The following is an 11,146-nucleotide window of genomic DNA, read 5'->3' as shown; positions in this document are numbered from 1 at the left end:
TTATATGCAATGATTATTTGGACATATTATAGTAATTCTTGAGGATGCTTTAATGCTGGAGGTAAGTTTACAGGTCTTGATTCTTCATCAAGGAGTACAAGATCTTCTATTTCACTGCCTCTGTATTTTCTTTTACATATTTTTACCACCACCTTTTTCTTGAGAAACAACTTTAATGCTTCTTTTGATGCAACTGCTTTTGCATTTTCTTTGCTTTTGCCACAGCCAGTGCCCAAATACACAGACTTGCATCTCAATTCACAAACAATACTTTCTTGAGAGCTTTTATTTTGAGGCAGATCTGCTAGTTCTTTTAGAGGGACAAAAAACACATCCAGGGTTGCTTTTAGCGCCTCAATAGCTGCGTTTAGGAGCTCTCCATGATTCACACTGGGACTAAAGCCACCAACAGCTACCAACTTCCATGCCACTGTCTTATACAGTCTATTGAAGAAAGGTTGCTTCTGTTTCACATCCTTATTGGTTAACTTGCAAAAAGAGAATTTGACTGAACTCTCAGTTGACTGTGAAGTACTTTTAGAAGGCAACTGTGAGGTGCTACTACTCTGTGAGCTAATCTTAGATGCAAGCTGGGACACACTTGCTAAGGAAGTGCTTTTAGAAACCAAAGATCCACTGGCCTGGGAGCTGCTCTTGGAAGCTAACAGTGATGCAGCTACCTGGGAAGTGCTTTTGGAAGTTAGCAATGATGTATTTGTTGAGCTGCTCTTGGAAGTCAGTAATGATGTGCCTGAAGAAGAACTGTTTTTGGATACTGATGACGAAACACCTGCCTCTGAGCTAGTTTTGGAAGTCAGCCCACTTGACGTTGTCTCTGAACTAGGTTTAGAAGACAACAATGGCAACTCCACCTCTGAGCTCCCAGAGGTGCCCAACAAGGGCACCTCAATCTGCTGCTCTGAGAAGCTGGGACTGATGAGCCTTCTAAAGCACTCTTCTTAGGTGATCCACTCTGTTGTCTGCAATCACTGGGCTGAGTCATGTGACTATTCACACTAGACTTCAACAATGAAGAAACAAATGTTGCTGACCCATCTTTATCTGGAGCTTCAGATTCAGAAGCTTTTCTAGATCCTGCTGTTACCTGAGTGGAAGTGCTGCTGCTGCTCTGGCCAGACACAGATCCACCTCCTTCACTTGCAGAGTTATTCTGAACAGACCCGCCAGAGCCCGTCGTGGAGTTACCACTACTCTCTGATTTGGCGGATGACCCTGAACTCGTTGAACTGTTTTCTTGCTGAGCTGATGTTCGTTCTGTTATGGCAGAAATTTTTGCAAGATCTCGCTCAACTGCAGAATTGCTTTTTCCTTCAACAATTCGTTTTTTGGATGGCTCTTCTTCTTGGCAACCATTTCGTCTCTTGTTGTATGGATTGGAGCATCTGTCACTTTGATGCCTTCAGCCATACTAAGAATTTTATCCATAACTTTTTGAGAGTACCGGCACCCTAAGAAGACATGGTTTGCCCGAGCCATGGAAAAAGAGATGAGCTGCTGCAATTGCCGACTGTGGGCCCCGCTCTCGGCGTCGGCAGCTTCGTCTGCGTTAGTGGAGTCGACGCCGCCAGCGGGCGCCAGCTCCCCAGCGTTTCGAAGCAGAAACTCGCTGCGGTGGCTCCAGCGTTTGTCAGTCTCGCCCTCGCAGCGCAGAGACTCCACCCAGGCGGCCACCCGCGTGTTCTGGCTCAGGTACTCGGACACCTCCCGCGCCATGTTGGATCTGCATGCCGCGGAAGACGCGAGCAAACGTGCAGCGGGCAGGAGACGGTGCGCAGGGGCGAGCGGCCCTGTCACTGAGGCTTGTACCGGCGGCCTTTTGGAAAACGCCCCTCGAGAGGCCCAACACTAAACAACAGCGACGGGAGCAGCTGAACAGCCAACCGGGGGTTAGTTTTTTATCCTGCAATACAAAGCATACTAAATGGCAATTTGGAATTACAGTCCTGCATTTAATAATGTCTTGGATACTTTAAATGACTTCTATTCTCATTTTTGGTAGAGTTGTTTCCTAAAGAAAACTACATCCTAATCGTTGCCCTGTCAGAATTGTGTGCACTCTGTAACATCTTTGGTAGTGGTAGTCCGGTTTGCCTCATTTTGTTAATGTGCTGTGAAAGATCAAAAATTTGATTATGTAGTGTATGTGATACAAAATTGTGAATTGGTGGGACTTAAGTAACACATTGTCAACATTTGAAGATACTGGTACTTAATCCTCTTACAGAAAATTTGCCTCTAAATTTGAAGCTGGAAAGTCACTGGAACAACTGAAAAACAATATATGACTTTTTTTTGGTATGTGTGTTAAGAATTGTGTACAAAGTGAATCATGTGTACTGATCCTCAACACAACCAATAAAATCTCAAATATTGAAGATAAAAAAAAGATCTAGCCTTCCAGTTCTTTGTATGGAAAAATGGCAGGATTTTTTTTTTTTTTTGGCAGTCTCAGGATGCTTTCAGGGTTGGGCGTGAGGATCTGGGAATTGAACCATAGCATTGCGAGCTTGACTACTTTGTTTAAGCAGGCACTTAAACAACTGAGCTAATGACAGGACCTCATCAGAAACATGCTTTCTTTTCCCTTCATTTTTAAGGGTCAGTTTGAGACACCTGTGTAAGGTTAGACTTGTCCATGAATATCTGATTCCCTCCACTGTATGATTTGTGTTTCTAAGTGTGAATTCTCAATGGAGAACATGCAGACAAGTTTGATGCACATTGGGAGGATTTTCCTCCTAAGCCTTTTGCCCTATACAGCCCTCAACAGGATTTTTGTTCAAAATTCAATTGGGAAATGTGGTAACTTATATATCACCACCATGCAAGTTTCCTCAGAAAAATATTGAAGATTCTACCATTGAGTTTCATGTACAGAACAAGTTGACATGGATTTTTTTGTGTGTGTTTGTGTTGGTTCAGGTTGCATTCAGGTCTGCTAAGGCCTGAGGAAGAGGGAATTCGAACCACAGCATCGTGAGACTCAGTGCTCTAATTCAAAAGGCACTGAAAGAACACGTATGGGCACACCTGAATTAGAAGGACTGTTTCTCTCCTCTTATTGCTAAGGCCTCCAATGCAGGAGTCTAGTGAAAGGATTCACTTTTCCATGTATATTTGTTTCTTAGGACCATATGATATGTATTTGTAAGACTGTTTTAAGTGGAGGAATCCAGATAAATTCTAGGCATTTGGGAAGTTGGGCCTTCCTGTCTGTTCCCGTATCCGGATTCGAACAATAGCATCCTTAGACTCCCTGCTCTGAGTCAGTAGGCAGTGAAAAAAGTCAGGAAAATGGCACACCAAATTAGAAAGACTATTTCTCTCCTCTTTACTGCTATGGTCACCAATGCAGCAGTCTAGTGAAAGCATTCACTTGTCCATGTATTGTTTCAACTATATGATTTGTGTTTCTAAAAATCAGTTTGAAGTGGAGAAAGTCCAGCTAAATTCTAGGCATTTGGGGAAGCTGGGCCATCCTAACTCTGTACCTATATCCAGTGTAAAACTAAACTTCTGGTTAAAATCTTTTATGTGCCCCAGAAACTCACCATGTCCACCCCGACATTTCCCTCAGAAAAAGTAAACCTGAAGACCTGGGATCCCAGTTCCTCAGATGGAAAAACAGCAGAAGGGTTTTCTGGGGTTTTTTGGTGACCTCAGTTTGCCTTCAGCCAAGGTTTGGCTTGGCTTGAACATCTGGGGATCGAACCATAGCATCTGAGGCTGACTGCTTTGTTTAAGCAGGCACTAAAGGCTAATGGAAAGCCCTGATTAGAAACACATTTTTTTCATCCCTTTATTGTTAAGGCCAACAATGCCAGACACCTGTGAAATGTCTGACTTGTTCATGTATGTTTCCTTCTACCATTTGATTAGAGTTTCTAAGAATGAATTCCAAGTAATTGTTTCAACTATATGATTTGTGTTTCTAAAAATGAGTTTGAAGTGGCGAAGGTCCAGCTAAATTCTAGGCATTTTGGAAAGCTGGTATGTCCTAAGTCTGTTCTTGTATCCATTGAAAAACTAAAATTCCTTTTCAAATTCTTTTGGGTACCTCAGAAATTCACCATGTAACTCTACCAGTCTCCTCAGAAAAAGAATACCTGAAGATCAGGCCTCCCAGTACTTTATATGGCATAACCACAGAAGGATTACTTTTATTTACATTTTTTTGGCTGCCTTCAGCTTGCCTTCAGCACAGGTCTGGTCTGGCTTGAGTATCAAGGGATCGAACCACAGCATCCTGAGGCTGCTTTTTTTAAGCAGACCCTTAAACAACTGAGCTAATGGGCAGGCCTCCATTAGAAACGCACTTTTTCATCCCTTTACTGTTAAGGGCCACAATGCGAGACACCTGTGTAAGGCCTGACTTGTCCATGTAATCCTTCCACCTTATGATTTCTGTTTCTAAGAATGAGACCCATTTACAGGAAGTCCAGTTAAATTCTAGGCATTTTGGGAGGTTGGGCCTTCCTGAGTCTGTTCCTGTATACAGTGTAAAACTGAATTTCCTGTTCAAATTCTTTGTGTACCCAGGAAGGTCACCATTTCCACCCTGTAGGCTTTTCACAAAAACTACACCTGAAAATCCAGGTTCCCAGTTTTGTTTTGTTGTTTGTTTGTTTGTTTGTTGTTTTTTGGTGTCCTCAGTTTGACTTAAGTGCAGGTCAGGTTTTGCTTCAGTATCTGTGAATCATTACAGCATCCTGAGTCTGACTCCTTTGTTAAAGCAGGCAAAGGACAGAGCTAATGGGCAGGCCCCCATTAGAAAAACATTCTCATCCCTTTATTGTCAAGAACTACAATGCCATACACCTGTGTAAGACCAGACTTGTCCATGTATGTCTGATTCCTTCCATCATATGATTTGTGTTTCTAAGAATGAGTTCCTAGTGGAGAAATTCTAGCTAAATTCTAGGCATTTTGGGATCCTGGGCCTTCCTAAGTCTGTTTTTGTATCCAGTGTAGAACTGAATTTCTCAATCATATTTCTTTGTGTACCCCAGATATTAAGCATGCACACACCACCAGTCTCCTCAGAAAAAGTATACGTGAAGATACGGCCTCTCAGTTCTTTAAATGAAAAAAAGGCACATTTTTTTTAGAAAACATTTTCATGGCCTCAGTTTGCCCTTAGTGCAGGTCTGGATCTTTCTGTGCGGGTCTGCTTTGGCTTGAGTATCTGGAGATCAAACTACAGCATCCAGAGGCTGAATGTTTCTTTAAGCAGGCACTTAAACAATGGAGCCAATGGGCAGATTTCCATTAGAAACACACTTTCTGTTCCCTTTATTGTTAAGGGCCAGAATGTGAGACACCTGTGTAAGGCCTGAATGTCCACGTGTGTCTGATTCCCTCTACTATATGATTTGTGCTTCTCAGAATTAATTCCAAGTGGAGAAGACCAGCCAAATTCTAGGCATTTTGGGAAGCTGGGCCGTCCTAAATCTGACCCATTATCCAGTGTAAAATTGAACTTTCATTTCAAACTCCTTTGTTTACCCCAGAAATACACAATGTATTTCTGGCAGTGTCCTCAGAAAAAGTATACTTGAAGATCCAGTATCCCACTTCTTTATAAGGAAAAATGGCAGAAATGATTTTATTTTTTGGTAGTCTCAGGTTGCCTGCAATGCAGATCTGGTTTGGCTTGACTATCTGGGGATCAAACCACATCATCCTGAGGCAGACTGCTTTGTTTAAGCAGGTACTTAAACAATTGGGCTAATGGGCAGGTCTCCATTAGAAAAACACATTCTCTCCCTTTATTGTTAAGGGCCACATTGTGAAAAGCCTGTGTAAGTCCTGACTTGTCAATTTATATGTTTCCTTCCACCATATGATTTGTGTTTCTAAGAATGAGTTTAAAATGGGGAGAGTCCAGCAAAATTCCAGGAATTTTGGGAAGCTGGTACAACCTAAGTCTGTTCCCATATCAAATGTAAAACTGAATTTCCGTGTCAAATTATTTTGCAAACCCCAGAAGTTCACCATGTCTACCCTGCCAGTCTCCTCAGAAAAACTATACCTGAAGATCTGGCCTCCAAGTTTTTTCTTTTTTTATGAAAAAAAGGCAGAAGAGTTTTTTGTTTGTTTGTTTGTTTGGGGGGGGGTTTGGTGGTCTCTGGTTGTTTTCTGTGCAGGTCTGCTTTGGCTTGAGTATCAGGATCGAACCACAGATTCCAGAGTCTGACTGTTTCTTTAAGCAGGCATTTGCACAACTGAGGTAATAGACAGGTGTCTATTAGAAATACATTCTCATCCTTTTATTTTTAAGGGACACAATGTGAGACACCTGTGAATGGCCTGTCATGTCCCATATATATCTGATTCCTTCCACCATATGATGTGTGTTTCTAAGATTCAATTCTAACTGGAGAAATCCAGCTAAATTCTATGGCTTTTTGGAACCTGGGATATTCTTAGACTGATCCTTTATCCAGAGGAAAACTGAATTTCTGGTTCAAACTTTTTTGTTTATGCCAGAAATTCACAATATCCACCCCACTAATCTCAGGAAAAGTATACCAGAAGATCTGGCCTCGCAGTTTTTATATGGAAAAATTTCAAGAGTTTTTTGTTTGTTTTTTTGCCTCAGGTTGCCTTCAGCGCAGTTCTGGTTTGGCTTGAGTAACTGGGGATGGAACCACAACATCCTCAGATTGACTTCTTTAAGCAGGAAATTAAATAACTGAACTAATGGTCTTGTCTACATTAGAAATATGCTTTCTCATCCCTTTATTGCTAAGGGCCAAAATGTGAGATACCTGTGCCTGACTTGTCTATGTATCTTATTCCTTCCACAGTGTGATATGTGTTTCTAAGAATGAGTTACAAGATGAGAAATACTTCTAAATTCAAGGCATTTTTGAAGATGGGCTGTCTTGTCTGTTCCATTATCCAGTGTAAAACTGAATTTTCATTTCAAATTCCTTTGTGTACACCAAAAATTCACCATGTCCACCACACCAGTGCCCTCAGAAAAAGTATACCTGAAGATCTGGTATCCCACTTCTTTATATGAAAAAGAGGCGAAGGGATTTTTTTTGGTTTTTTGGTGGCCTCAGGTTGCCTTAAGTGCAAATCTGATTTGGGTTGAGTATCTGGGAATTGAAAAACAGCATCCTGAGGCTGAATGCTTTGTTTAAGCAGCCACTTAAACAACGGGGCTAATGGGCAGGTCTCCATTTAGAACACACATTCTCATCCCTTTATTGTTAAATGCCACAGTGTGAGACACCTGTGTAAGGTCTGACTTGTCCTTGTATATCAGATTCCTTCCACTGTATGAATTGTGTTTCTAAGAATGTGTTTCCTGTGAAGTCCAGCTAAATTCTAGGCATTTTGGAAAGCGAGGCCTTGCTAAGTCTGTTCCTTTATCTTGTGTAAAACTGAATTTCCTGTTTGAATTCCTTTGTGCACTACATAAATTCACCACATCCACCTCCCTAACTACTCAGCAAAAGTATACCTCAAGATGCATCCTCCCACTTATTTAATATGGAAAAATCCAAGAACGTTTTTTTATTTTTGTGGCCTTCAGCTCAGGTCTGTTTTGGCTTTAGTGTCTGTGGATTGAATCACAGCATCCTGAGGCTGCCCTCTCTGATTAAGTAGGCACTTAAACAGCTGAGCCAATGAGCAGGCACAAATTAGAAACACAATTTTTCATCCTTTTATTGTTAAGAGCCACAATGCAACAGAACTGGAATTCAAACCCCAGGATACTGAGACTGAGTGCTCTGTTTAAGCAGCCACTTTAACAATTGAAATACTGAGAAGACCCCCATTAGAAGAACACTTTCTCATCCTTTTGTTGTTAATGGCTCATGAGATACACCTGTTGAATGTATGCATTGTCTATGTATATCTAATTCCTTTCACCATAAGATTTGTGTTTCTAAGTGTGTATTCATAATGGGCAAAATACAGACAGGTTCTAAGCACTTTTGCAAGATGTCCCCTCATTAATGTGTTCATCTGCACAGCCAAAGTTCTAAGCACTTTGGGAAATGGACCCTCTTAAGCCTGTGCCCCTCTGGAGACCCAACAGGACTTCTGGTTCAAGTTCAACAAGAGGGGGGTGGGGAGATGGCTCAGTGGAATAAGCACTTCCCTGGCAAGTGCAAAGGCCTGAGTTCAATCCCCGGTTCCACCAAAAAAAAAAAAAACAAAAAAAACCCTCGGGGCTGGTGAGATGGCTCAGTGTTCTAAAGCACCTACTTAGAACAAGCTTAGCAAAGCACAGGGATCACAGTTCAATCCCCCAGCACCACATGCCAGCCAGCCCCGCCCCCTGGTGGGCTGAGCTGCCCCCCCCACACATACACAATATACAAATAAATAAAATTTAAAAAAAAAAGTTCAACAAGAAAACACAGCAATTCATGGATCACCACAATATTGGCTTCCTCAGAGAGCATATTCCTGGAGAAGTGGCCTCCCAGGTCTTTATATGGAATAATGTCAGAAGGATTTTTTTTTTTTTTATGTATTCCAAAAGCATTCATGGCAGGTCTGGTTTGTCATGAGTGTCTGAAGATGGAATCACAGCATCCTGAGTCTAAATGCTTTGAATAAAAGGCGCATAAACAATTGAGCTAATGGTCAGGCCCCCATTAGAAACACACTTTCTCATCACTTTATTGTTAACGGCCAAATGGGAGACACTTGTGTAAGGCCTGACTTGTCCTTGTACATCTGATTCCTTCCACTGTATGATTTGTTTTGTTTTTTTTTTTTTAGCACTGTGCAGTTTTATTAACTATTCAAGTACAGTAGCATCTGGTAAGATTGGGACAGAATTGGGATTGAAAAATGAACAGATATTCAGGATCTAACAGTTTGAAAGAAGCCACTACATTCTTTTTCACAAACATGTTTTCACAGAGCCAATACAGTATTAGCCATTAACTCAGTACACCAATTGTACAGAAGTAGAAAAGATGCAACAAGAAAAATAACTACATTAGAAAGACCAACACTTTAGCAAAAGAGTAAAACACTTTTAGTTTCTCCCCTTTAGCCCCTAAAACAACATCTTATAATTTGTATCTACCTATACAGTCCTACATCAGCTTCTAGAATATTTGTCAGGAGGGAAAAAAATGACACTGGCCAGTACAGTCTTTGGATATTTAGGAAGGGCAGGGGGAGAAAGTCAGTTCTCAGAATAAATTAGTCAGCTTCAGTCTCATCAGCAGGATCTTTGGATTCTTTGTTCTTCCGGACTTCTTCAACGTGTTTATCCTTCTCTAGCAAACGCTCCAGTTTGGCAGCCATTTGTGCCTCTCGGTCCTCTTTGTTAGCTTCCATCTCGTGGGTCATTTTCTCCTCCGCCATTTTACTGAAGTTGTTATTCTCTTCTATTGCTTTTTCAAGCACTTCTTTCTCATGCTCTCATTTCTCAGCAAGCTGCTTTAAGACTTCAGCTTCATGGGACTTGTGTCTTTCTTCTGAATTTCCTCCAGAAAGATCCTTCTTTGGAGAGGAAAGGGGGAAATCTGGGACAGATTCTTTTGACCGTGGGCTGAGAATCAGCTCAAAAGCCTGGCCTGAAGCACGCTTCTCCAATTCTTTCACCTGAATATCAGAAGAAGCCATGGTGGGCAGAAGACAGGAGACTGGCTGGCAGTTTATTCCACTGGTAAGGAAAGCCCTGCTCCGTCTGAGCCACCTGGCCACACTTTCTGATTTGTTTTTTAAGGATGAATTCTTAAGCGAGAAAGTCCAGACAGATTCTAGGCAGTTTGGGAAGATTGGCGCTCCTAAACCTGACCCTATGCATCCCCCAACAAGGCCTGCGGCTAAAAATTATACATGAAGTCGCAGAAATTCATGGATCACCGCCATGCTACTCTCCTCAGAAACCTGAGGAACCAGCCTCCAAGTTCTTTAAATGGAAAAATGGCAGCAGGTATCTTTTTGGCACCTCAGAATGCTTTCACTGCCAGTCTTGTTTGGAGTCAGTGTCTGGGGATCGAACCACAGCATCCTGAGGATGGGTACTTTGTTTAAATGGGCACTTAATCAATTGAGATAATGGAAATGCCCCATTAGAAACACACTTTCTGTCCCTTTTTTAATGGCTCAATGACAGACACCTATTTAACACCTGAATTGTCCATGTATATCTGTACTGTTTGAGCTATGTTTCTAAGTATGCATTCGTAATGGAGAAAGTATAGAGAGGTTCTAAGCACTTTTCCAAGATGGCCACTTCTAAACCTGTTCCCTAGACAGGATTTCAGGATAAAAATTCAACTGGAAAACGCAGTAATTCATGGATCATCACCATACCGGCCTCCTCATAAGCAGTATACCTGAGGATCCGGGTTCCCAGTTCTCCATATTGTAAAATAGCAGAAGGATTTTTTTCTTTTCTTTCTTTTTTTGTGGCCTCAGAATGTATTCACAGCAGGGCAGGTTTCGAGTGCGTGTCTCAGGATTGAACCACAGCATCCTGAATCTGACTGCTTCGTTTAAGGAAGCAGTTAAACAATTTAGCTAATGGGCGGTTCCGCATTGGAAACAGACTTTCTCATCCAATTATTAAATTCCTCAATGAGAGGCCTGACTTATCCATGTATATACGATTTCTTCCACGGTACAATTTTTGTTTGTAAGAGTGAATTCTACTTTTGGAAGATGGGCCCTCCTAAGCCAGTGCTCCTATACATCCACAACAGGACTTCAAAATTCAAAATTCAAACAGGAAAACACAATAATTCGTGTATCACCACTATGTCCCTCTCCTCAGAAATAGTATACCTGAAGAACTGCTCTCCCAGTTCTTTATGACGAAATATGTCAGAAGGTTGTTTTGGGGGCTCTTAGAATGCTTTCACAGCAGATGTGTTTTGGCATGAATGTATGCAGATCGAACAAAGCACGCTGAGGTTCATTGCTTTGTTTAAGTAGGCACTTAAACAATAGAGGTAATGGGTAGGCCATTATTAGAAAAATAATTTCTCTTCCTTTTTTTTTTAAGGGCCATGAGAGACAACTGTGTAAGACCTGACTTGTCCATGAATATCTGTTTCCTTCAACCATATTGTTTGGGTTTCTAAGGGTGAATTCTTTATGGAGAAAATCCAGACAGGTTCTAGGCACTTTGGGAAGA

At 41.5% G+C, this 11,146-nt stretch overlaps 1 protein-coding gene and 1 pseudogene across 1 annotated transcript in view; both read right to left on the bottom strand.

The window, feature by feature from the left end:
- The window catches only part of LOC101575378 (CDKN2A-interacting protein-like), a 20,872-nt gene extending 18,994 nt beyond the window's left edge, over positions 1-1,878 (bottom strand). The window contains 3 exon segments of the mRNA XM_012513669.2: positions 1-913; positions 916-1,362; positions 1,365-1,878. Coding sequence (XP_012369123.1) covers positions 27-913; positions 916-1,362; positions 1,365-1,734 — 1,704 coding nt within the window. The 5' untranslated portion in view covers positions 1,735-1,878 and the 3' untranslated portion in view covers positions 1-26.
- A 7,086-nt stretch (positions 1,879-8,964) lies between these two features.
- Positions 8,965-9,627, bottom strand: LOC101574982 (annotated as a pseudogene).
- Positions 9,628-11,146: the final 1,519 nt, after the last annotated feature.

Source organism: Octodon degus, unplaced genomic scaffold (genome assembly GCF_000260255.1).
Source record: "Octodon degus isolate 3935 unplaced genomic scaffold, OctDeg1.0 scaffold00015, whole genome shotgun sequence".
NCBI lineage: Eukaryota > Metazoa > Chordata > Mammalia > Rodentia > Octodontidae > Octodon > Octodon degus.
This window is presented reverse-complemented; position numbering and strand designations above follow the sequence as displayed.